This window comes from Pleurodeles waltl, chromosome 1_1 (genome assembly GCF_031143425.1).
Source record: "Pleurodeles waltl isolate 20211129_DDA chromosome 1_1, aPleWal1.hap1.20221129, whole genome shotgun sequence".
NCBI lineage: Eukaryota > Metazoa > Chordata > Amphibia > Caudata > Salamandridae > Pleurodeles > Pleurodeles waltl.
The window spans coordinates 525,612,743-525,640,729 of record NC_090436.1 but is presented as its reverse complement, the minus strand read 5'-3'; the positions used below and the strand labels follow the sequence as shown (position 1 = coordinate 525,640,729).

The following is a 27,987-nucleotide window of genomic DNA, read 5'->3' as shown; positions in this document are numbered from 1 at the left end:
TGTAGCCTACTGTATGGAGGTCTTGAGATGAGTGCATTACTGTTATACACATTTGTTTCGCTGACCTTTCCTTAATACAGTTCATAGAGGGTCTAATAAGAGACCACTTCGGGGAAGATTCAAAGATGGGACTGCAATGTAAATTAAATAAAGCAATTGATCTGCTGGATATGATTTATATTATATCGAAATGCAACTGTAAATCAGAGTAGAAAATGACAAAATGTAATACATTTGTTTCTCAAAAAAGGCTACACTCAAGCAAATGGACCATTCGTCCCTGGTTGAGGCTTAACATCCACAGAAACATTTCAAAAACAGTGAGTGAATGGACCATTTGTCCGGTTTGAGGCTTAACATCCACAGCAACATTTCAAAGACAGTGAAGCACATTAGGCCCCACAAGGATGACAGAGAGTAGTAGATGTGCAAACCATAAAGGTTTATAAGCAGATTAACAAAGTTACAAATTCAACTCTTTCCAAGCTAAGGAATCAAGTGAAATAAGGAAATCTAGTCGAAGGTGTCTAAAAGGAAGAATCAGTGAAGATTCTGTTGGGTAAAGAAAGAATGGCATTGCTAGGAGTCTAATTCTTCAAGCAGGAGCAAAGGTATCTGTGAAGCCTCAAGAGAGTGGAAAGTGCACAGTGCACTCCCCTTGTCCTCGCCATACCCCATGGCCCCACCTCTTTAACAACCAAACGATAATAAACATAGTTTATTATCGTTTGGTTGTTAATGGTTTGCAACTGCTGCTGCTGGAGGGGGGCGGGGTGTGCGTCTATCCTCCGCCTTAATGGAGGAGCAGCTCCTGTACAATTCTCGAAAAGATGCTATACTTGCTTCTCAAGGAGGGGAGACCAATCATGACAACAAGATGGCTTCACCCTTCATCCCAGCCATTGCACAGTGAAAGTTTTCAACTGCACAGTCTTCAAGAGACAGTGAGTATTAGGATACTTCTAAATCAGCTTGTCCCAGGCACAGGTGTGGAAATTCACTACTCATGCACATAGGTTACATTTTTCACAGAAACCAAAACGTTTCCAATATTAATTAACTCCAACTACTGCGGCTATGTTTTGTTATACAAGAGTGCTTATCACACTTTCCACCCACCCCTTAGCACTGGGCATCTCTCCAGGCCTAGTTAGTTGCAACATCTTTTTCTACCTATACCACCTTGTTTGGTGACATTATCTCCTCTTCAGCTTTTCATACTACCTATTTGACAACAACATTGACATCACTCTTCCTTCCCTTTTTTTACCTCCATTCCCCATACTGCTGATACCATTAGCCACTGAATGACAGATTTATCATTATTTCACGCAGCTTAGCGCAGCAAGCCACCTTGCTGCACTGCGTGAAAAACAATGCTAAAGGAATGTGTAATATTTACCATCATATGGCACATTCCTGTCCTTTCCTTGCACTGGGCACGATGCAGGCACCCTTACAACCATGATGCAAGGGTGCGTGCGTTGCAGGCAGGATTGTTTTTGTGCAGGAAGGTGCAACTTCCTATACAAAAACAATCCTCAGTGGCTCTTCCCTCTTTATATGCGTGCTGTGGAATGTAGTGCACTTAGAAAGAGGAAACAACAAGGAGAAATAAAGATATTTCTCCTTGTTGCACCTCCCCAGGGAAGGCATAGCGTTTTGATGCATTCCCAGGTTTACCAGGTTGGTAAATCTGGGAATGCATGAAAATCCATGGATGGATGTGTGGTCACACCTATGCTCCACCTATGGAATGCCTCCCTGAGCAGAGTAACACAAGGCAACGATTTGTACTGCCTAGGGTTACTCCAGATTTATCAAGCCACTTAGGGCCATGCAAGGTGGCCTTGCATCTGACCTGCTCCAGTGCTTTTAGCGCCTGAGCCAAGCAAATTTTCTAATCTGTATAAGTTGAAATGACATTATGGTTAGGTGAAAATAAGCAGTGCATGCCGCTAAGGCGGAGGAGCGTCGCCCACTGCTTTATGCAGTGAAGGAAACAAACTAATAATAACTCAACATTATTATCATTTAATTTTCCTCTGGAGCACTGTTAGGGCGGGGTGGGCTGGGCTGTGCTGGGCATGTACAAGGGTTATGTGCACAGAAGTGCGCATGACGTTTTGGTCGGCCATGTTGGGCTAGCCAAACAGTCATGCACACTTTGCATTTTTCCATCCGGCTGTATTGAACAGCTGGGGAGTAAAAAGTGCACAGGGGCCTACTCCCTGTCTGAGTGCCGAAGCAGGGCGATCAGACCAATCACAATGCAGCTGTCATGCTGTTGACAGCAGCATCGCGATTGGAGGGGATTCTGGAAGCCTGTGTGCTTCTGGGAGTCCGGGGAGGAAGGAGAGATGGAACCACCTCTCCCAACATAAAAGGTACGTTTTTTTGTTTTATTTTATTATTTTACGTAATAACCCCTTCCCCACCACCACCGTTGACAAGTGGCTGCCACTGGCATGGTGAGAGTATGAGTTATATTTACTATACGATAGTTAGATTAGGTGCTAAAACCTTAATTTATGTTAAAAAAAAACCAACCCCTGAAATTCACTAAAAACCCCAGCAGTTAAAGTGACATTAAAGTTAGGTGTTGGATTTAGACACAAGCTAATGTCAAAAAACAAAACTACTGAAATATTCCAGTAAATGTTTAGTGAACTAACTAAAAATTGTGCCCCATCATGCACTGTTTATGATCTCATATATTACATACATAATAATTAGACAATATATATGCAGGTGTGGGGTTTGTAATGTACTATTTAGTACCATTGTTGAGTGTGGTGATGGGCCATGACGCCTGAGAGGTGAAGCCTTGAGGGAGTCATGAAACCACTCCTCTCCCCTCCTTCAACAAAGGCAAGAAAGATGGGAATCTGCATATGTTGTTTATGCCAAGCTATTTTTGATGTCTAATTATTTTAACAAAATTAGTTACTCAAAAAATCAAGGATGGAGGTGAGCAAATATCTACAGTATGGTAAAATCACATTGATGAGACTGAACTATTGGGAGAGTTGTTTCCTTTATAAAGTAATTGTTACATGCAATCTGTGAGGCAGTATAAAGTATTTTTCTCATGTTAGTTTTGTTGTACTGTGGTAATAAACTCAAATTTGACCTTTAAAATAAAGTAATATATGCATGGCTGTGTGTTTATGGCTATAGTGGTTCTAAATAATTTGTTATTGGGATACACTTTTACTATCTTAAACGAAGTTTGTAAATATTAAATGTAAGGTGCTTTTATTGCCTTGTACAATTAATCACGTCATCTTCACCTACTGATGTTCCCATACTGATGTCAGGATGCTACTTACTTAATCGATAATAAAAATACAGATATGTACAGATATGGTGGTCTCATTCCTGTTTCTAACGGTGTCCTTTAGTTCCCTATTTAGGTAACTTTAAAACAACCCTTGCTTGAGTTCCACGATTTTAGAAGCAAAAACAACCTTTGTATATGTGTGTGTTTTTCGGTGTGCCTGTTACCGATATTGATAACATTTTCTCCTGAAAGCGGTTTACAGGTGACAAGAGCACAACTCCTCTCCTTTTTAAATCAATGACATCTACTCCTGTTTCTGTCTGCAGGTAGTGGAGGACATGCTAGAGGGCGAGGAGGAAGAGGATGACAGAGATGACAAGGTAATTATCTTTCCTAGCACTTGGGTACCAAGGGATGGGAGAATTTAGACTTGACACTGTTTTTACAGACAGTTAAAAAAAGGAGTTGAAGTGTTTTAGCCCAGAAAATTGGACAGAGCTGTTTATCATCCTAACAATGCCGCTGAATGTTGCAGGAAGGGATAGAGGGCAATAAATCCTTTTCTTTTTTGTCCAGAGCTGGGTCAAATATTTCTTGCCAAGAACAAAAATAATTCGACCTGTCTGGGATTTGATGGCTGTGGTGAAGATAACTGCAGTGACAACAATTTTTTGAAGGACAAAAATTCGTCCTGTCTTGGGCTTAACAAATAGCTGTGTACTTGAGAAGGAAAAATGGTGCAAAAATATCAAGCTGCGTTCCTGCGGAAGAGGAGCCTTTGTTTATATTTATTTAGTGTGCATCCTGAAATGGAAGAAGGATATATCATCTGCGATCAATGACGTTCTGTCTAGTTTTGTGCTTTTTTAGAAGGTGTTTCTATGATTCAGACAGTTAAACAGATCAATACCACTTTTGTTTACAGAATTATCAAGTTGCATATTTGTGTTGCCTGGCTAATTTTAGTGTGCTATATCATATTTGGGAATATTTTTATACCAGGCCAACAAGCATCCAGGAGGCCACTTACGGGCACGGATCCTGTTCACTAGGCAAGAAAATAAATGATATACACAACCAGGAGGTAGATTAACAAAGCGCATACAGCAATTCAACTACAACAAAAAATCATACATCGACGACTAGTGCAGTTGGTGAATTAGATATGTTTGTGAGAAGATTTCAGAAATGGTTGCTAAGAAAAGATTGTTTTTGCATGCCAAGGAGCCAAGCTAGTGGGCTATTTCTGCTAATGGATGCATCACAGCAAGCAACAACTGTAATGCGCGGTCAGGGGTGATGATGACAATGTTGAAGCGAGCAAGGAAAGTGGAGGAACCTGACAGCAAGTAAGGAGCAGCGGGCGCTATGGATCAGGAAGAACAGTATTTAAAAAGATATATTTGAAAAAAAATTGCGGTGTGTTTGGAGAGAGAGGCAGTGCGAGGTATGAGTGGCTGGGTTTGCTCAAGGAGACCAGGAGTAAATCTGTATCCACAGATGTATTCTTATGGCAGTGTAAAGACATTTTGGCTGTACTATAGTTGCAAGTGCACTCTGGCAGGGGGCATGTGGAATAATTACCGCAGCACCTCCCAACAGAGAGGGAAATATCAGAGCAGGCTCTGTTAAATGTCGGGTTACATAAGTGTCTTGTCACTATCCAGGTGACCAGGACACACCTTTGCCTTGAGCGGATGTTGAAAAATGTAGATGTACCTAGTCTCAGTGAAGCCTGCCATTGTAGTAAAGAAAGCGATGGCAGCCCTCTCAATTCTAATAGGCACAGTATAGTATACTCTCTGAGATCACCAACAGGAGACGGGCCAGGGGTCCCTGCATAGCATAGCAGTTTCTATCAGAGAGCGGGGCTGGCAGTAACTGGTGCCACCACCGGGCTGTATGATCAAGCTCCCACAAAGGACCTCATAAGGGAAAAATATATATATTGACATATGTTATTTTAGACATTACTGGAACAGAGAGGATGTCATCTGGTTTCAGCAGATTGTTGTTGAGCCTATAGCATGTACTTGGCCAGACCAGTAAATAGCCACACTGGGTTACCTTTGCAGTCAGCTGACAAAGCACATGCAACAACCCCTGCACACTCAGTATGCTTTGCCGTGAGGAGCAGCTAAGAGCCCTGTTCCAGGATGATTTGTTTCCGTATGCCTGATGTTGCGGATAATTGAGTTCTATGTGCCCAAGTGGTGTCCTAGCTGGTAGCAGTTGGATCAAAATAGGCACTGCTGGATCATTACACCCTATCAATAACACCCAGTGGTCTTCAGAGAGAATGAAAGACAACCCCTGCAGTGAAAATTCACAGGTTGCTAGCCTGCTAAACGAGATTACAGTGTTTTTACACCATCATTATCACAACACCTTCTTACATCAAGGAAGTCAACTCTAACATCCTTCTTAAATATTAATTAATTTGTACGACGTGGAAAATTACATAGGTGTAAATGACGTTTAAATATGCCTCTGCACATGCGAGTAGGACAAGGTTTTGCAGGAGTTTCACTTTAAGACAAATTTAAAGCCCACCAAGGAGTGCTAGATTTGCCACCTGGGTCAGGTTGGATGATCAGGAGGTCAAGGTTGGTCACTTTGTGGTCTCATCTCTAGTAAAAATCAAGACAATGGCCCTGGGTCTGGTACCAAAACAACTCCAAACAAAATACTTTTGCAAACAGTATGCACCTTACTGAATGATTTCCAGGATGGATCTAGATTGCTTCAAGATGCTTTCTTCTTGGGTCTACAAGGACTTAAACGTCCTGCAGGGTCTGGGAAACCAAGCCATGAAAGTTTAACCAGGCACAAATTTACTTGCACCCAGTCCCAAATACCTCTGCAATAGACATGTCAGAATGGGTCAGTTTCCAAGTTGAAAACTTGATGTTGCCACATTGTATTTTAGGGCCTTTCCTGTGGGCGATAGGTCCAGTCATAAAACTGGGGCACCATTTTTATTGGGAGAAGTGTAGAAACACTAGTCGGTAAAAATTGTATGAATCCCCAGTGATTCCTAAACTTTCCCTAACAGAAATATGAGGAGACACAAGATATTAAACAAGGTTTGACATTTACCTGCCATTCTGGGTAAAAAACAAAGGTGGATCCATGCAGGTGAATTCATGCAAGTCACACCACCCTGGACTTCCCTGAAAATGACCTTGAGCAGAAGACATCATCCATGTACAAAATACTTTCTTTTCTCCCAAAAATCCACTTCAAATGCCAGGTTTGAATACAAAGTTACACTGTTCGAAAATGCATAAGGTGCAGCTGTCAACTCTATGGCTTCTGTCCCTAATAAAACCAAAAAATCTGCAAACAGATGTGGGATACAGGAAGATACAAGCTAATACTAAACAGCATCTGTCTTTGATTAAATGGATGATATTTTAAGGATTACATATGGGGTTACTAACTCTGCTCTACATAGAAGTATATAGACCTGAAACAGATTTTGTTTTCACAATGGAAAACTCCTACAGAGTTGTACATATAACCACTATTGCGAAACTCAATATCTAGGGCACATTTAAAGCATGCATAGGTTTTCTTCATACCCATTTTTCATTTATTACATTTTACATTATGAATTGAAGCTTGGTTGGTATATAATAAAGGGAAACGTCCTGAACAACGCGTTGGAAACAACGCAGACGTTTCCCACACCAGCGTAACCACGCTTGCCAGAACAACGCATGGCTTTTTCTCTGCCTTAACCAAGCATGTGCTGAACTACGCATTTGCGTGGTTAAGGGAGAGAAAAAGGCAGAGTGGATTGGGAGAGGATGCAGTTAGGTAAGTGGGGTTGGGATAGGGTTGGGGTTAGTTTTTAGGGGTGGGGTGGATAAAGAGCTTGGGGTGGGGGTTTAGTTATTTTTTTTATGTGTGGGCTGGAGTGGGTGTTTGTGTTTTTCTTAAGTGTAGGGCTTAGGGTGGGGATTGGCATAGGGTTGGGGAGTAGTTTTAGGGGTAGGGGTTGATAAAGGGCTTGGGGTGGGAGTGGAGGGGTTGGGCTATTATTTGTTTAGGGGCAGGGGTGGGGGAATGTTTGGACTTTTTTTTAGGGTGGACCGGGAGAGGGTGCGGTAAGGTAAGTGGGGCTGGGGCAGGTTTAGGAGGTAGTTTTTAGGGGTGGGGTGGATTAAGGGCTTGGGCTATTTTTTTTTTTAGGGGTAGGGGTTCGAGGTAATTTTGTTTTTAGGGCAGGTGGGAGGGTCGGATAGTTTTGTTTTTAGGGGTGGGTGGGGGGGTCAGGGTAGATTTGTGTTTAGGGTGGGTGGGGGGTTGGGCTAGTTTTGTTTTTAGGGTAGATGGGGGTCAGGATAGTTTTATTTTTCGGTCCGGTGTGGGGGTGGTCAGGGTAATTTTCTTTTTAGGTCAGGGGGGGTGGTATAGTATTGAAATTAGGAGTGGGATACTTTGGCCCTTAGGGCGGGTGGGGGGTTCAGAGTTGTTTTGTTTTTAGGGGCAGGGTTGGGGAGGTCAGGTAGTTTTGTTTTTAGGGTGGGGAAGTCAGGGTAGTTTAAGTATTAGGGGTGGGGTACTTTTGGACCTTAGGGCAGGTGGCATGATAGAACCACGCATGCCGTTCCCACACATGCCTTTCCTAGTCATGCTTTTACAATGAAAAATCATTGTAAAGGTATGCGTGGTAAAGACGTGTGGAAACAATGAGGTCGATGTTCCAACTGCATTGGTAAGGCATGCGTGGTTCTCGCATGCATTGTTCCATCATACATTCCCTATCAAAATATCATTATAATCTGTAGCTCAGTTGTTGGCTCTGGGTATCGCATGTTTTTAGACAACCAACAAATGCTATGTTCCCTATAGCCAGAATGGTCTGATAAGCATAATGGTAAAGTAATATTGTAAATCAGCATCATAGTAACACATTACAGCTGAAATCATTGCCTCCTATTTGTTTTTCCTATTTTTTACATATCTTTTTTTATTGCAGCAATTAGTTTCTTTAGGGCCTTGAGTGAGCTACACAAATGACCCCTTGCTGAATTCTGAATTTTGTCAAGAACTGCAGATTGAAAACAAATACTAAAATAGAAAACATGGCTACCACTTACAAAAATGTAAAAGCGGCTCTGCCTGTTTCTGAGAGCTTGAAGAGGATGATCTTAGCACAGCAAGCTTCTTGGTAATGCAATGTATAGGAAAAACTGTACATTTTCTTTCACACCACTTTTTCCCATTCCTTTAAAAACATATTTTATTATATTTTGCCTATTTTTTCATTTTGATTTTAAGGGAATACATAAACCATAAAACGTATACCTTTACAAACCCTAATGTGGGGGGGGGAGGGGATCGGGCATAAACCTGAACACGTTTTGTGGAAAGTAAGCCATCAAATAGGAGTTCAGCACTGGGGGTTAAGAAACCACAGCAGTCAACTAACACTTGCTTGATTTCTTTATTTTTTGGAAAACATTTTAAGGATTGATACATCGTCACTCATTCATTCAATTTTGATTTTTAGGGTGTATTAAATCCGTTCTTTTGTAAACTAGAGTTGACTCTTAAAATTCTTTGTATCATTTGACTGTAATGCTTTGCAGACTGTGACTTGCATAAATATTATTTTTCATAGACTATAGCCTTGCTGCTCTCCCAAATAACCAAAGATTAGGTAAGGATACATTATGGGAAACCAGTAGTCACTGTACTTTTGTGTCAGATAAGTTACTACATCAAAAGTGTAAATACCTTGCACACTCATCCATACTCGCTTTTCAGCTGCTTCTTTTTAGGTCTTTCCTGCAGTCAGGACAAGCTGTAATAGTGGGCTTACAGTTGCTCATTTCTTACCATTGGTTGGCTTTAAAGTCGCCCTCATTTGCTTTCTTCTTATTTGACAGATTTCCTTCTTTTTTTTGTGTGTTCATCCCCTGGGGCATTGCCTTTTTAGGATCCTTTTGATTGGCTGACTTGTACCCTTCAACTGTTAATATTTAGGATACAACTTTTTTCATTTATTTCTGCAATTTATGAGAGTGCATGTGTTTTCTAGTTCTCTCCCTCGTGGGCTGCTTGCCCCAGGTACCCTCCCCCGAACTGTGTTGCACCTCACCTCTCCTATTTTGCCTGTAAAGTCACAGCAGCAGGGTTTTTGCTGCTGGGATATGGCTGACTTGAAGGGCTATTTGTGTTGTATGTCCAGCCTTCCAAATCTTGCATAAAACACAAAAAACTGGCACACAAAGTCTTATATGGTGCAGGGGGGAGTTCCATCTGCTAAATTTATTCAGCTCCCTTCTTGCTCGGAAGGTGTACTTAGCATGACACTTCTCCTGGAGGCCCATAATTCTGCTCCATGGGCTACTACAAAGAGCCAAATGGCTGAATTCTGTGGTAAGTAAATTGTGCCTCGACAAACATTTTTCTTTACACTTTGACACTTTATGAGATCTTTGTCAAACAACAACCACAATCCTCGTCAGAGTGAACCACAAAAGTCACTGAATTATTCTGTGCTTAACCCTCTGGTAGCTTGGGACAAGAGCAGTCAGGCTTAACTTAGAGGCAATGTTTAAAGTATGTATGCAGCATACCAACAGTAATAAAGTGAAAACACAAGAAAAATCCCAAACCAATTTAGAATAAAGGATTATGTTTTAATAAATAATTTGAAACTAAAGTTATAAAATCCTGTCAGTAAAAGTGAATTTTAAAGGTTTAGATAAAAGTAGCGTCAAAAGGCACAAAGCGCTGGAACAGGACAAATTCACAAGTTGAGGCTAACCACAATAAAGCACAGACCGGGCACAGGACCAAGTTTGGCATGCTGAGAGTTGTGCCTTATGCCCTTAGTGCGAGGTCTGTGTTGCATTGCTTTGTGAGGTGCACACCATCTGGCATCAGTTCCAATGAAGCTGTCAGCGGTGTGTCAAGGCTTTATGGGGCATTGTGTCGCTCAGTGTTGTTTGCGATGAAACTTTCAGCTCTGTGGCGAGGCTTTGCAAGGCTCCATGTCGGTTTGCACTGGATTTGATTGTACCCTCAAATAGGCAAGGAGGATGATCAGGAGCTCACTCCAGCAGAGACCAGCATGGATCAGGCAGGTCCATTTGCGGGTCCAGGCAGGTCCAGTGCAGCAGGCCTCTGGAGCTTGCTGTGTCCCTGTAGCTCATAACAAGAAGTCAGCCATTTGACGCTTAGAGTCACTCAGGTAGCTTGGGATGAGGGGTTCAGATTACCTTCTCAGGAAGCATGGCAGGCTTCAAGCAGCAGGGCAGATCACTGGCAGTAGGGCAGTCCTTATTCTATAGTGTCCACAGGTACAGAAGTGTACTGAAGAGTGGGTCTGAGGACTCTGTTTTTTTATACCTGAGGGCAGTGTTTGGAGTCTTCCTTTCCCCCCATCAAACCCCTTCCCCCAACAGATGGTTCTGTTCTGGAATTGCCTTCCTCGTAGCCCTGATCCCAGGATACATTGGTTGACAATAAACTAGGGTGAAGTCCTTTGTGAGTTTCCTGATGCAGCTCCTTTGAAAGGTAAGTGTGGGCTCTGCACTGCTACTCCCTTCCCACACTAGCAGAATGGCCCATTCCGCCAACATCTGGTCCCCTTTTGTCTCTGTCTGTCAGGAATACACAAAGGCCAACAATTACTCCTAGTCAAGTGGTTATTTGGTTATTTCAAGAAAATGCCAACTTTCTAAAAGTGGCATTTTCAAAATTGTGACTTAAAATGTAATTTTACCATTAAAGACGGTTGAAAATTACAATTCATTCAAGTGTAAACATGACAGTCCTACCTGCTCCCAATCAAAAGTTACCATGTATTAAACGTATTAAGGCAATCCCATGTTATCCTATTGTTGACCTAGACCTCATAGTAGCGAAAAACAAATTTGGAAGTTTTCTACTACCAGGATATGTAGGACTTAAAAGTACATGTTCAGCTTTTATAAGTGCACTGTACCCTACCCTGAGGGCTGTTTGGGTCCTACTCTAGGGGTGACATATGTATTAAAAAGGAAGGTTTACGCCTGGCAAAAAAAAGTTTATTTTGCCAAGTCAGAATGGCAGTTTAAAGCTGTACACAGGCTGCAATGGCAACCCTGACACATGTTATAAAAGGGATATTTAAGTGGATGGCACAAGAAGTGCTGCAGGCCCACTGGTAGCATTTAATTTACCGGCCCTGGGTACATTCAGTACCACTTTACTAGGGACGTATAACTAAATTAATTGTGCCAATTGGGTGCAAGCCAATTTTACCATGTTTAAGAGAGTGAGCAGAAGCACTTTAGCACAGGTTATCAGTAGTAAAATGCAGAGAGTCCTAAGCGCAACAAAAAATGAATTTCAAGAACAGGATGGGAGAAGAAAATCATTTTGGGGAAAACCACCCAAAGGCTGTCAGGTATAACACATTTTCTCATTCTTTTTTTTCACAAACGTTTGTGCTTATAACCCTATTTCTCACTACATGCAAACTGGCTAGCATTCCAACCTGCTCCACTGCAGATTATATTTTTGTAACATTCTTAAATTTGCCCAGCTGCAATTCAACATTCCGTTGGGTTATCCACTGTTGGAAATTTGAGCAGCAGAATAGTTTCATCATCGTGACCTGTTATACAACCGACCGCCATTCTTTGTATTCTTTCTGTTACCTTTCAATGTATTCCTTCTGTCTCTGGTCCTGTCCTGACTTGTGAAACAATTTGTCCTGGCCCATCCTTTCTTGATCCATGTACAATTTGCTACACCCTCGTCATGTCTTATCGTGACCTATGTGAATCTTTAGCATGTCTTCTCCCTACATTTACCAAAGCACCTACATTTATGTTTTACATCTGCAGCAACAGGGTTTCTATTCTACAGCAAATCAACTACATGGCCATTAAGCATCAATCTGTAGGAGGCTGTCGTTGCATGCTCACTGGGTGACGCTAACTCGATATTTACTACGGTCTACTGTCATTTCAGCAGATACTGTACTAGCCTGAAATATTTTTGTGTGACCAACAAATAGCCACTCCTCCATTGAGATAATAAGACAGGCGTAAACTGGTATATGTAAAGACAGTCGGCAAGCGGATGGGTAGGGAAACAGCCAGGCACAGAATCACCACAGAAAGTTGCGCATTTCAAACAGTTCTACATAACTATACACCACAGTGACCCGCCACAGTGCACGCCCGAAGACTGAAAGGAATCTCATTACTTAAGAGACGAAAACTGTACTTTAAGTTATAGCCTTGACCTTTTCTTCTCCTAAATATGCATGGTTATATACAATGTAAGGACTTACACGCCAGCAGCAAGCATTAGAAGTGTCAAAAAATGTCCATGATTTGTAGCCCCTTTAATAGACATTTTTTCTCCGTTAGCTAAGCTAGACATCAGCAAGAGTCTCTTTAGCAAGATTCAACATTTCCGGTCGCGAGAGGCGGTGATGGACTAGAACATTCTGTATGAAACAATTTCTGCTTGCAGGACGGAGACGCGCGCGCTGTTGTTAATGGTAAATGATACAAGCCCTGCGCACTCCTGGACGTAGATGGTGATTTATTGTGAAGGTCAGACATGCTGCTGTAAAGAGAGAGTGTTGTAACTCGCTGTGCTTGGATCGGCTCCTTCCCCTGCCTTCGTTTATTACCAGTTTTCCCCGCCTGATGCTAGCTGGTGGTTAGAGCCACCGGAAGGGCATCGTCCTCAGCAGGCCTACCTCTTTTACCGTGGTCCGCGTGCAGCAAAATACCATCTAGCGTCCGCTGATCATAGCATTCTATCTAATTTCGGTCAACCACACTTGATTCTGGGTGTGGATGCTGTAAGCAGCAGGGAGCCCATGCCCTTGTGTAACTTCCTTGGAGTCACACTGAAAATCAATGCACTACAGGGCAGGCGAAAGGACTTTTTCCGTAACTTGACGTGTACACGACTCGCTCAGCGATAGGTCAGCCTTCATGGCTTATTGTACTGCATTACAATTGCATCTAGTGCCTACTATCCCTGGCGGGGCGTTGAAGCACTTTATGGCGAGCAGCACGCTGCTCCAGAACACAGGTTAGTGGTCAATCCATTGGTTATTGGGATCACTCGTGCTTTCAAGGGAACCATGCCATGCATTGGCTGTTGTTTCTTTGAGGTACATTAAATGAAAAGGGTTTTACATTAAATTATTAAACGGGGCTATGTCAGTTCATGATGAAGGCAAACATGCACCATACACAGAGTAGGTTCTTCTCTGAGAGAAGAGGCATGCAAAGGTTTGAAAGGAAGGGCAGGGTTATTTAGAGGGAAGAAAGGAGAGACAGCAATTGGAACTTTAAAGTCAAGATCTACTTTTCATGCAAGGTTTTATAAATATGAGGAGGCGTTTTTAGCTAGCATGCAATCTGAGGGTGAAAACTTGCAGAAAGAAATGACATTATTTGCCTGCAAGAAAGTGCAGTGTTAGCTACTTTTCACAGGCAATGCAATCCGGCAACCAGTCTGACGTCTGGGCTGCCACTAGACCACCACTTGGCAAGGACAGGTAATCAGCTCCAGCACTGGAGGCATAAAGTAATACCCGGATGCACGTGCAGTGAAATATCAAGAACTTTGGGGTGCAGGATAAACAATGCAAACATCAAAAAATAAGATTCTGCAAATTCTGGAGTAGATGTCTTTTGATGTTCATCCTTAAAGTCTGTGTCACAGTATTAATCACAAAAGCCATAATGCAATATCATTTTGTGGAAGTTCTTGGGTTCATCAAAGTTGTTGATCTTGAGTAAACCCTGCCCCTGATCTTAGGTTCCCTGGCACGTTAGTGTTTCATGCATTGTTCAATCGCCATATGATTCAGTGCCCTTATCTACCCCAGTTTCAGATGTAGGGGACAATAGTGTGCATGAGAAGAATACAGGATATTTACACAGATCACAGGCAGTTCAGAGGTCAATTCTAAAATGTATATTTCAATGTGTTTCTTCTATAGTGTGAAATATTTTAACTACAGCAAGATAGGCTTTCATTGAGTATGCCCCTGTTTCTAGCACCTTATAGATTTAAATAAGGGTGATAAACTGAGAGCTGATGAATATTTCTCCTACCAGTGCCTCATTTTGGTGACATCCTGTGGGACAGGAATGTCCCTTCCCAGGTACAAAGGCACGTTTTCCTGCCAAGTGCCTGACTGCATGTGAAACTGGTATCCTAACCCTGATTGACCCTGGCGTCACACTAAGCTAGAATGTACATGGAAGTGTGTTCCTGTCCCTGATAATGGAGGACATGTCCTATGATTTTAAGCATGCCAGGAGCCAGCACTATCAGAATGGTGCCATCATAATTTGTTTTCTGTCATTTCTTTCTGTGCATCACGGTTTGGAAGGTCATGATTTGCTAACACATTAGTGTATTTTCATACGAACTAAAATTCGTGTACACTGCATGGAAGGAAACATAAACTGAAATCTATGTTTATTGGTAGGTCCAGGGAGCATTGTAAACACCTCGCTCATTGAACTATGACATCTGTCTCTCCAAAACTACTGCAGAGATCTCATGCTACTGCATTTTAGGTGCAAGTGTCTCACTCAATCCTTTGCAGTTAATTCTATGCATTCTACTAAGTCAAGTTAGGGACTTTGTGTTCCGGTAAGTGCATGTATGGATTTTGTATTTTTATTAGTGTAGGCAATGGGATTTACTTTCTGGTAAGTAGAGATAGGAGTTTTGCATTCTGTTAAGTGTGGTTAGGTAATTTGCCTTCTTATATGTGTAGCAGGGATTCTGCATTCTGGTAAGTATAAACATGTGATTTGCTTTCTGGTAAGTGCAGTTAGGGATTTTGCATTCTGATATGTTTAGGCAGGGAACTTGCTTCCTGGTAGGTGGAGGTCAGGATTTTGTAGTCTGGTAAATGTTGGTAGAGAATTTGAATTCTGTTTAAGTGTAGGTGGGGGTGCATTTGTAATGGAAAAGCCAGTCTACAAGGGTTTGAACAATTGAAATATTAGGTGTAGGAGAACTGAGGATCACCCAGGCTTTTAAATTGAACTTTGCTTTTTGTGTGCCTTCTAAGTGATGCAAACCAGGCCTCTGGTCACTGTGTGTACCCTATTTAAACTGTGCCGCCTCCCTACCATTTAGTTCTCTAGTGCCCCTGCTCTTTACTTTATGGGCGGTTCCTTGTTGCATTCATTCATTTTAAACTTTATTTTTCCTTGTGAAATGGTAGTTTAAATGTTCTTTTATGGCTTTTAATTTTTGTAATCATGGTGTTATTGACCTGCAAGGCAGCAGTGGAATGTACCTTATTAATAAAAATGAAAAATGTCTGACATTCTACATATAATTTAGAAGCTGAACAAAAGTGAGTCTTTAAAATATCACAGTAATTATGTTATTTTAGATTTCAACATTTTTCATTGACTGCAAACTATTCAAGTTCATGTTTGCATATCATCAGCTATTCCTTTGCTCACTGTGAGCATCATTTTTATTTTCACTTTGAAGGACAAGGGAGGCAAAGATTCACAAAACGTTTTGTACACTTACGCATTAGTTAGTGTGCAGGAAATTGAATTTGCTATTGAAAGCTCCCCAAACAACCCAAATTGCACTCATGAGACTGGAAAAATATGCACTGTGTCAGAATTCCCTCAGTTATAACTTTGAAAAAGGAGGTGGTGAAAAGGGGATGTTATGGCAGAGCAGCGGGTAACCAAGCAAAATGTTTGGAAAACTCAAAGGTAAGAACACTGTCAGCATTCACAAAGATTTTGCATGGCCATTCACACCTGCAGGGCAATGTAAATCTGCTTCTAAGAAAGGTAGCTGTAAAGTGTTTCCGGGGGTGAAAAATACCTAAAATGCCCCATATATCGAATGTGTGTGTATGGGAGAAGATTTCTCCACCTGGCAAAATGCTTGGATTACACACAACTCAGAATGAGGTCAGGATTCACAAAGAGTTTGCGTGGACATTTGCACCTGGAGAGCCACGTAAATCTACTCCTAAAAAGGTGACAGTGTGTGTTTTTCCATAGTCGGAAACACATATCTCTCCCAAATTTCAAATGTGTGTTGGAAAAGATTTCTCCATCTGGAAAAATATTTTCAAAATTGAGTAAAAAAAAGAAGAAAAAAACGTATAGTAATAGACGGCCCAACTAGAAGGGCCACTTAGATGCCTCTGGTACAAGTTAAGTGTGCATAAGACATCAATGTAAAAGGATGAAATGCTATTAGGTATGAAATAATCTGGATTGGCAGAATTTTACATTTACAAATATGGTTTATGAATGTAGAAATTCTGCTAGTGTGGGGGAATTTTCACAATCGCCAATTAAGTGGAAGGTTAGGTTTGCAGGCAGACCTGTAAAATCCTAGCTTAAAAGTAGGTGAATGTCCACAAAGGTTATGGGTATTTGCATACCCCTTGCAAGTAGTTTCCCATGTGGAGGTACTTTCAGATTTCAACTAGTTATGTACATCATCAGTTCATGTGGTTCCAACGTGGAGTAGATTCTAACATCGCCCCATACTTAGCAGGCTTGTTAGGGGTGGAGTTTCTGCAAGAGAAGACATATTTATTCCTGGAGAAAAAAATAAATATAGGATTGTACATTTTAGTTAGAATTGGGTTATGCAAAATGTTCTACCTGTTGTAAATTCTTCATGCATGGTTTCTATGCATGCGAGTACTCCTTCCATTATTATTGAGGACTACTCCAGTAGCTTGATCCTACCACAAGGTAATACGGTTGAGCAAATGTCTAACATTTTTAATGACTGTTAACAATGAGGCTGCCAATGCCCGTAATACCTAATCTTGGGCTCTGTCTATCCATGTGGCTGGGAGTACAAATGGAAATCTGATATGCACAAGTTTCCATGAATACTTTCGGGAATTTTTGCAAATCATTTAAAAGTCAGAAATTTACTCAAACCTAAAATAAAACCTGTGATGAGAAGATCTCTAACTTTGTAGAAAATATTTGCAAATGAGCCCTGCCATCGGAAACGAAGAGAAGTGAACTCTTTTTCACAACCACGCAGTTAAAAATTCCATCTTTGGCATGGATGGGTAGCTATTACTGTTTGATGTACAAAGTCCAGCGGCACCCGGACTGGAATTACAAATCGGGCACCAATTGCACCTGCTGCAGATGTTTGCCCCTCAGATTTATGACCGGGGGCAACATCAGCAAGCTTTTCCTTTCGGCGCATTTCAGAAAGAGTGAAATCATCTTAAATCGGCGCGTTACCCCATTTCCAAAGTGTGCAACTCAGAATAAGACGCAAATTGTGCTTCCGCCAATTACCACTAACCGTGCAAAAGTTAGCGCGTGCGCAATGTGCATCCACCCGCGCCTGAGATGTAATGGGGACGCAAAGGTAGCCTGTATTTTTGGCAAGAAAGAACCTGTTACGCGGATACCTTGGCCGTTTGTTATCCGGCCGTTTTCCCCATCGCCCTTCGTCATCTGCTGTGTGCGACTGCTGAGTTTTATATTGCTGTTTGCCTAAGTGAAAGAAAGTGCGCTGCCCCCTTTTATTGTTCAGCCATGTGCTCGCTCTGCCTCTGAAAGTTTGTGAGTAATGGCATCTTGTGGGAAAACAAATGTCTTTTGGCCAATACCAGCAGGTACTGACCTCTCGCTTTCATTACTTTACTGTTTTCTCATGTGCTGTAATAGCAGGGTCATGTCACGGGGTCTGCCCATGGGATAGAAGTGAAAAAAAAGATTCATAAATGCGCCAAAGCCTCACTTTAATTGAACCTGAAGCATCTGTTGTAAGTATGTAAAATATGTCCCAGATGTTCCACCATGGTCAAAGTCTTAGCTTTCCCTGATTACCACAAGGCAGCTATTAGGCATGTGACCTTTGAACTTGGTGGGGGTGCCGGGGGTTTTTACATGGCACAGAGCTAGCGCACCTGTTTTCCATTCAATAGAGACCCCTGGCAGGCTTTGCCTAAGCCCGTGCATATGTTTTCACTTGTGAGATTGTTGGACGATTATGAAAAATGTCTTTCTTCCAGGGTCTGGTGCAGAGGTTGGTCTCTGTTTCGCACTAGCGGGGAAGAGATGCTCTCTGTCTATTTTCTGAAGTCTGTGTGGCATTCACTGGCACTAGCACCATACAAGGCCTGGTGCGAGGTCTGAGTCTCTGCAACCCCTGCAGGGGTCGCAAGAGTGTCAACTGAGTATGAAAGACAAACCACCTGAAGAAATTAACCAGCTAGATTCACATTCCAGTAATATCGCGCTTGATTTAATAAAGAGAATGCTCTCTTTATAGGTAGTTTGATAACCGGGAGGCGTGAAAGGAAATCCGCAAGGGCAGGGCCTTTTTAGCAAATTACCCAGCATACCTTGAAAATTGTGCTTTCAGTTTTTGTTATTCTTTTAAGGATTTTGGGGAAATGACCTCCTTAGTTTGTATAATCATTCTCTGTAAAACTGGGCTGGTATTAATATATTTTCAACGCTGCTCTTGTAAGCCCGCTGAGCTTTCAGTTAAAAAAACACTGCAAGCAGAGAAAAATCAAAACATTCATATGTATAAATATAGCTTTTATCAATTAAATAATATTAGTAAGAAAATACATATTTTGAACTGTGAGCTACTGTTTGTCTCGGTTTTGCATACAGGATGGAATGGATACTTTCAGGTGTGAGGAACTATCAAGAATGCAAGTAGGTTACTAAACGGATAGACCTCAGTGTTCCGCCTGTGCCGAAACAGAACGTATCTCTGGCTGCTACAGAAAAATGACCAATGTTGATAAAAATGATACAGCAATAATAGATGTGGGTGTGACGTACACTGCAATTGCTCCAGTGTGGTAGATAGTCTTGAATCCTCGCTGTCAGATGTTAACTCAGCCATAAAAACATAATTTGCCTTCAATCAACCAACCAGAATGCTGTTATGGCTCCGTTAGCAAAGTCATAGCTATCATGGAAGACACACTGAAGTGTCAGTAGGGCCCACTGCACCAGCTGCTTCATTCGCAACTGTCAACTGACCCCAAAGAAGGCTCTCTTTTACGGCCCACCCAAATAGAGGTCCACGTTTTTAGTTTTTTTTGCAGTAGGCCTTAAGGCAATTTTGTGGCACAACTGTTCTTTGGCCTGGGATGGTCGTACGCGCACTGCTGAGGTTGCTACCAGCAAGGATAAGACTTTGCCTATCTTTTAGGGAGTAGAGCGTCTGTTGTTGTCTGCAGCGTTCCCCTGCCCCTGCAGGTGAGGTTAAGACAGACTGTAGGAAACACTATCCTCATCTCCACGGCTGCCGCTGGTGAAAGAGACCAAGTTCTTGATTTGACCATTAATGGGTGAGATCTTGTTCCGTATCTTTATAACATGTTATGCTTAATGCATCCTGATGCTTGAGTTAATGCAGAATTGTTGTTGATAGCCTAAAATGCATGGTAACAGGCCGGTTTGTTAAATTATAAGGGTCTCCTATATTGTTTTTAAAAAAAACAGAATACCCTTTAAACAGGGAACTTAAACCTTTCTACAGTACTCCAGGTTTATCTGTGCAGAGTATGCTATGTGTATTTGTATAGTGAACTATGACCCGCAAGGGTATTCTGGAGCAGATAACACATCAAAATGTATTTCCTTTGATAATTCATCATCTCTGTTGAATGCAAAAGGAAATGTAATCCAATTCCTAGGATGCAGGGCCTCAAAACTAACAAGCAGTGGCAAAGTTACAAAGGGCCTGATTTAGATCTTGGTGGTAACGGTCCCGCTGTTGGTTTTCCGACTCTAAACCCATCCGCCATCTTGGCGGTCCGCACATCAGATTTAGATGTTGGTGGTCCCATAGGTGAAAGCCCAGCCGAGTCCTGCAGACTCCTCCAAGGATTTCCAGCTGCGTCGACTGTGCCATACAAAACAGTGGCTGATAGCAAGACTTCAGCCACCTATATGGCCATGCAGATTTGGATGTGCCTCGCTCCCAAACCACCTGTGACAGTCCTGCCTCTACATCTGAGTTGGCAGATTGGGGGGAGGGATGGAAACGCACCCTTTTACCTGATTCCACTTCAGTTTTTGACTAGACACGACTGGACAACACCTTCTATTGCTGCTGCTGCTGGCCCACGGAGAAAACACGACTCCGTCACCAGGATCTAAAGTAGGGAACATGCATTGCCTGTGTATGTTGTATGGGCAGCGCATATGCGCTCAGGCCACTACAGCCATGTACATGTCACAGTAATTTCTTTAAATTACTGTGACATGCCTATGTCGGGGACACAATTGGGTCAGACAGGGATGGGGACACACTAGTACATCACACATATCATACACATACACAACTGTCATTTTGGTACCATTATTCATTGCCAATTGAATGCTGGTACTAAAATCACAGTACAATCACACTTGTCAACTGTGTCCATGTGTGCATATTGCCAGTGGACCTGTACCTGTCACGTTGTGCTTCCAGCTGTGTACGTGAGACAGTATGTGGTTTTGTGTGCGAAGTGATTGGCTGGTTGAGGTGGGGGGGCCTGGAGTGGATGATGTGATCATGTGAGTATGTGCGCCACTTGCATATGGCTTTGATGTTGTTGTGTATGTTGTGTTGCTGCACGCAATATTCAGGTGAGCGTTGTGTGGCGGTTGTTGTCGTAATGTATGTAGTTGTGCTTGTGTGAGCATGTGTTTGTGTAGATGAGTGTGTAGTTGTGTTGGTTGTTGGGGTTGTGTCATGTGTGGTTGCAGTGTTAATAGTGTGTGTGTAAGTTGTGTCATGGATGTACGTCAATGTGTGTTTTCGGCATGTACGTGTTGTGTTGTGGTGGCATGGCAGTTGATACAAGTGTGTATGTCGTGTGTTGTTCAGGGGGACACATATGGCTAAAGTACAGTGTATGTCTGTGACTTACCTCTATCTCACAGCCATTGCCATTATCCAATGCCCATTGGGTCCAAAGATGACCTCCCTCCATTGGCAATCTACCGGGAGCACACCACCTGTAGGACTGTAACATCTCAATATAATCAGCAGGAACCCAACAGCCTGATGGCTAGGAAGAGTACTTCGTCATGGCGGTCAGCAGCTCAGACACAATACATCTAAATACGGCTGGCGGAACACCATCAATTTGACAGTATTCTCGGGTTCACTGCTGCAGCGGATTGGCAGTAAGACCGCCAAAATCTAAATCAGGCCCTTGGTCTGGCTTCCATGTAATGAAGTATGCAAGCATAGGTATGCACAAATGCTGTGGTAGTAATAGTGGTAGTGATGGTTTTGGTTGTAACAGGTATAATGATAATGGTGGAGGTAAAGGTAATGATGGTAATGCTTGCACTTTAATCCTGACAAAAACTGTAAAAGTGTCTATTGCAGTAAAAAAACAATTACTTTCTGTATAACATGCATGCATGAGCTAAACTTGTTTGTGTGATAATTTATTTTGCAGAATCTAGCCATTCATATAAGGTGGAATGATACACCAAAATTCTGATAGCATGAGGGGAGAGAGTAATACTCCTCCTTGAAGAGCCAAAGCCCACTTTATTTATAATGTGGAATCTAAATGCTTACGGACAAAGTGACCAATTTGCCTCTTTCATTTAACAGTGTCCACAGGTTTGTGCATGGAAAATCACAATATTTGTAGTTTTGTAGGCTGGAATGGGAGAAAACATGCAAAATGAATGCACTGTCCTCATTCTGACCCACAGAACTCATATGGGCACAATAATTCTCAACTGAGAAAGAAGGAACCTCGAGATAGTGGTATTTTCCCTTGCAGTGTTACTGCATCTTTTTACTGGGTGCTGTGAATGAGCAACGTAAACTTACACCAGGAAGTGTAGGAGTGTGCATTTAAAATTAGATAGCACACTGACCACTGCTATATTTTGAGGAGGTGTAGGGAAAAGGATTCCTCAACATGGAAAATGCTTTTCATATGCAGAAAATGTGGAAAAATGTTCAGGGATACCATCTTCTAAATCTGCATATTGTCCACCAGGTGATGCAGTGGTGTAACAAAACCTGAGCCCTCTCCCCTCTATACTCGCCCAGGAGCACTCAGCCAGGGTACTGTGCTGTGGGTGCCCCCTTGTGCTCAGGGCCCACCCTCTCCACTGGGGCTGCAGCAGCCTTTATTACACGACTTTGGTGATGATATACAAACAGGTATATTTCTAAAAATCTGTATTTTCTCCTAGACTTCCTGTAATAAGCTGAGGATTTGGTGATTCCCCAAAAAAGAGTAAATCAGTAGTTTTCACTCCTTGGTCTAACCCCTAGAAGCAAATGGGAGTCTGTATGGAGGACCAACAGTGAACAATGTGGTGTAATTGGGGTTCAATGTGTGTATGCTATGTCTTACATTTTTGGTAGTCAACATCCTTGTGCCTAAACTTCAGTGGTAGGGAAGACACACACCCTTTCTGAAAATGACACATTGCTTTAAGCTGGAAAAGGTGGTTTTTAAGACCCATGCAAGTGTAGGAATAGGGCAAAACATGTACATAGAGACTGCACCTACCAACTCTCCTCCTTAATTCAAGCAGCAAAAACATGTGATACATTTTCTACATCTCTGGGAGTTGTTATAATGACTGCCTGAAATACCTTTAAAAATACAAATAATTGTTAATGGATTTAATTGTTTTTATGATTTGTCTTGGAGCAAAACTATCATATCACATTGTTCACCAGACACTCTGTTTTTCTATGTAAATGTGGTAAATATAGTTATTATTATAAGAAGATGCTTAAATAAGCAGGAACTCTGCACCACTACTATTATTGTTATTGGTTAAAAGTTCCACTGCTTTACATGACTAATTTAACTTTCTTTCTACAGTTTAAATATAATTTGTATTCTAAATGCGTACTTTATTCTCTGTTTAAGCCAAATAGTTCTACTTCTGTTCCTGCTGTGCTGAGGGGTAATTTGATTTAACAAATCCCCTCCCCCAGCATCCTGCCCTGTGCAACTCCTACCATATCGAATATATTCTTTTATATTCTTGAACCTGTAGGTATTGGAAAATATCATCAAGAAAGCGCTCATCAATTACTCAAGGTAAATAAAATAGTTGCATAAAGGGTAATCTTAATTCAAACAGCAAAAACATGATACATTTCCTGCATCTCTGGAATCTATGAAGACTGTGTGAACTACCTGTAAAAATACAAGCATTTTTTAAGGGACTCAACTGTTTTGTGACTTGTCTTGGAGTAAAACTACTATATCACTTTTTTCAACAGACACTGATTTTCTATGATTGTTCTACATGGCCACTTAAGTCCGCATTACAGGTGGTGTTCCCAGTTTTACTCCCAAGAGTCACCTTAAAAATTAGAAATTATCATTGGAATTGAGAATACTGCGCCCGGTTCCCACAGTAATTGTTCATTTGTGGCCTTTCCGTCCTTAAAATTTCACCTGATTTTGGCTGTTGAAATGTCCAAAAATGCTGGCTACCCTCATTCCTTGAAATTCCACATTTAGCCGAAAAGTGTGTTTTCCCATGAACCAGGAGCTCCAGTTAACTTGTAATTTAAATCTTTGGAAAACTGACAGCTAACAGCCTCCATGTTTTTCACCGGTTCAAGATTCTGAGAGATTAGTATCTGTATTGATTGGGGGGGAGAATTTGTGGCCTTCACCCTCCCCGCCTCCTCCATCTCAGTCATATCCTGATTGTTGCAGTAGAAAAATATACTTATGACTTCCCTACTCTATACATTCCAGTCAACAATAGAGTTAAACAGACACGCGGTGTCCTTTACAGTCAACCCACGCTGCTGAAAACCACATTCTAGCTTCTTGTAGACGGAGTCGTGCCACATTACATGTAATATTGAACCAGCAGCGCGGCGCCTCGACTATCTGGGAGCGATCAGTAAACGTGCAATCTGTCGAAACCTTTCCCTGTTCGGAGGGGGTAATATGATAGACTCATATACAGCTGTAGCAGTCAGATAATGTAGCTCTCATATTGATTGCTTAAGTTGAGTAACTTCGTGGAATACATTAAGATTGCTCGCCAGTGAGTTTAGTGCCGGGGGTAACCACACGCGTTCGTTTTCCCTCTGGCTTGACCTCAAAGCCACAGTTTTGGATTCCGCATTCTCAGATTTCATACTTTGCCAATTACTTTGCTTGTCTAATGGGCCATATTAGAGAAACATTTGTCGCCCTCTGCACCTCTTACTAATATGAAATCGGATCAGAACGCATGCACAATTATGTCAGTGGAAATATAACATGGCGGACGTCTTATCTCTTATAGCACCCGGTAAAACAAACTGTCACAGCTGACAGATTCGCCAAATTTTGCAGCTCAGTTATTTTGTGAGTAATTGAGATGACTGATTTAACAAGATTATTTTTAGTCCTGTTTTGTGGAAGAAAATGCTGCCCGCTCAACATTTGTCTTGTGTAGTTGAATATGCTCAAGAAAGAGGGAGACACGTATTTGACCATACAGCAGGCATTTTATGTCTGAGTGAGGTGGAAACGAAGAAATGCAGGGCGTCGCTGATATGTTTAATTAGTAGAAGAGTTCGATTTGCAGGTTTTATCACAATGTTGTGCATTTTCAGTTTTCCTCTTGTGCTGCAAAATGTTGTATGTCAAAACTGCACCATTAATTTGAGCCAATTAAAATAATTTAAACCCAGCTGAGCAACAGATGTGCATTTACGAGTTTAAAACTTGAAATGTCTTGGGAATGCCCTGACCCCCTTTTTAGCTCTTTCATGTAAGTGTGACTCGCACATGTATGCCATTACACATTTAGTGTTCTGTATTGGCTTTTATTTATGTGTTCCTTCCCGCGTTTACCTTCCTGCTGATTCCGCAGAGAGACTTGAGACCGCACTAGCTATAAGTAAATACTAATATCATTTTCTGCCAGGGCGTATACCTTTTATATTAGATGTTGCTCGGTGTGTGTAGCCCGGAAAACCCTATAAATCACATTGAAATGCGATCGTGGGAGATTGGAATCACGTTTTGATTTTATTTCAGCTTGGACGTTTTTTAAACCTCAGCTACCACAACTGCAGAAATGGCTAAGACTGATAAAGGGTTCATCTGAATAAACGTATTTTAAATTTATCTTATGCATAACTCCCTATGTCCTATTTTAAAGCAGTGTATGGACATAATACTTTCAGAGGGTGAGCCATTTGAACTTTCCTTTCTGTTACAGAGCCCTGCGGGTCTTTACTTTCTGACAATTAACCCTGAGCTTTCAGTATGATACATTGATGCAGAAAGAGGGATTTAAAAGTTCTAACGCAGCAGTAACCTATTCCTCAATAGATGTTTTTTTTGCAGATCTATACCATGTTAGAAAATGTCAGAACTGTTAATTTCTTTCTCTGTTGCACCCAAACCCGAAGTGTTGATCTGTGCATGTCTGTGAGTTAGGAGATCACTGCACTGAGAATCCTGGATCAGTGAGTTTTCATCTTTAGTTAGGTCTGGCATTAGCCCAGACCTTTTCATTTAACTACATTTGTTTAGAGGACGTATTGATAGCAATCCTCATTCATTGTTCAATTGTTGTGGCCAGGCGCGGCCCGTCCTTTAGGGCGGAGGTGCCACGCCCCCCCACCTATGCCCCTCATGAAGAGTGTCTGTCAGGAAGAACAAAAGTCAGCCTGACAGACACTCTTCATGTTCAGGTCAGGCAGCCAGAAGCAGACATGCGCGATTTGCGCAGACTTTTGGCTGCTTGAGATGAACTTTGCTGGACTGAAGAGGTCACAGCTCCTGTAGGCGTGACCTCCTCGGCTCAGCAAAGGTGCCTCGAGGCCCTCCCCCGGGTGACGAGGGAAGCGTCACCCATTGACTTCAACCTGGGCGCTTCAGGTTTAAGCCCTGAAGCGCCCAGGGTGAGTGTCAATCAGTGACACCTCATCACAGAGTGGGGTGGGGTCAGAAGTCTCATTGACCCCATCCCACTCTGTGACGAAGTTAGGACTGCTGCCTTCCCTCGCTGGCTGACGTTAGGTCAGCCAGCGAGGGAAGGCAGCAGTTCCAACCCTCCTGGGACCGATGCTGAAGGTAAGTGTGTGTGATCTTCTTAAATGAATGTTTGGTGCGTGCGTGCATGTTTGAATGTTGATGAGTGTTAATGGATGTGTGTGCGTGTGTGTGAAATAATGAGTGCTAGTGTGTTTCCCGTCCCCCTCCCTCCTAACACTGCCGGCCGCCACTGGTTGTGTGTGGCATTCACATTTTTTCTTCAGCCTACTACAGAGTTGGCGCAGTGAGTTAGCACAATTTAATCATTGAATAAATTCATTGTGAGTGACAGCATTCTGTTCTTTCAGAAGTAGCACCTCCAACACAAAGTTGTTTCTTAAAGAGAGAGGGGCTAGTACAGCAGTGTGTACTGGATAGTTATAGTTAGCATGTTTTGGTTTGCTGATATCTTTGGCATGATTGACAAATCTTTATCCACGTCAGCTCCTTTCTAGAATGTTTCAGGGAGAGCTGTAATGTGGGTCCAAGAAAATGGGAGGGGGGGACCCCAAACGCACTTTCCCAATTAATTTTTCCATAGGAACTTTAGACACATCTATAGGTCAAACGGTTGAATAGGTTTACACCTAACTTGGCGGAAAGCTAGAGCTTGTTCCAGAAAGAGTGCTTTGATGTTAATCCATTTAGTAGTTTTTAAGCAATTAAGACTTAAAAATATTCTATATTTCATCATTGGAGGATCCACAAGCCCAACTCTCCAGAAGACATCTGATTGGCTGCCACCACATCAACCATGTGGCGGCAGCCATTTAGGAATCATAACTCAATCCGAACCCTGGAAAAAAGTTTAAAAAAGTAAATACAAGGGAGCAGGGTAGGGTTACCCAACCCCCTATGTCTGGTGAGCTGGTGTCTCTATGGGGCCCCAAAAAAATGTTAAATTTTTTTTTGCAGTGGATCCCATTAAACAATGTAAAAAATAAGTGTGGGCTCCTGCACTTGAAATTAGAACCCCTTTCCCCAGGTGGATCTGGGGAAAGGGGGGATGTTAAATTTATAGGGGAGGGGGGCACGTGGCCTCCCTCCTCAAGCTTCTTTGAGGCCTCGGAGACCGCATCCCCTGGGGCATAGTTAATATTAAGAGGAGAGGGCATGCAGCACCTCTTCCTGTGCCTTCTTAGTCCCAGGAGACCCCACCCATTGAGGATGAATATCCTGTAAAGGGAAGAGGATGCGTGGCTCCCCTCCCCAAGTTTCCATAGGCCCCGGGGACCTCTTCCCCAGGGCAAAATTTCTTCTAAAAGGGAATGTGGGCCATGTGTACCCTTGCCAATATCAGTCTTCATCCCCTGGGTTGCAATATTTCACAGTGTCCCAGGGACGCTACCTTAGGGACACTTGGTTCATTGCCAGGGAGAGTGCGGGCATACCCTGCCCTCACTCCGCTGGGCAAGGAACAGAGCTTTGCTCCCTACCGGTGGGAGCAGTAAAGAAAATGCTGCTCTCACCGGGCCAGAAAAAAGAAAAAGTGTCATCTGGGGCAGCGCGAGTCCTGTCCCCCTCCCCCACACCCCAACAAAGGCAGGAGTGTGGGTGCCCTGGGTGGGCACTGGGGCGCCCACTCAAAAATTAAAAATATTGGCCGGCTCCTACCATAGCTGTGGCTGGGGAGCCGGCTGGGGTCATGGGGATCCTGGTGCTCCCCCCATGG

General features: G+C 42.4%; 1 protein-coding gene across 6 annotated transcripts in view; it reads left to right on the top strand.

The window, feature by feature from the left end:
- Positions 1-27,987, top strand: part of MCTP1 (multiple C2 and transmembrane domain containing 1) — a 2,197,525-nt gene that overhangs the window by 2,022,215 nt on the left and 147,323 nt on the right. For all 6 annotated transcript variants that reach the window (XM_069225469.1, XM_069225480.1, XM_069225487.1 and 3 more), the window contains one exon: positions 3,610-3,663. In XM_069225469.1, the coding sequence (XP_069081570.1) occupies positions 3,610-3,663 (54 nt within the window). The remainder of the gene's footprint in view (positions 1-3,609; positions 3,664-27,987) is intronic.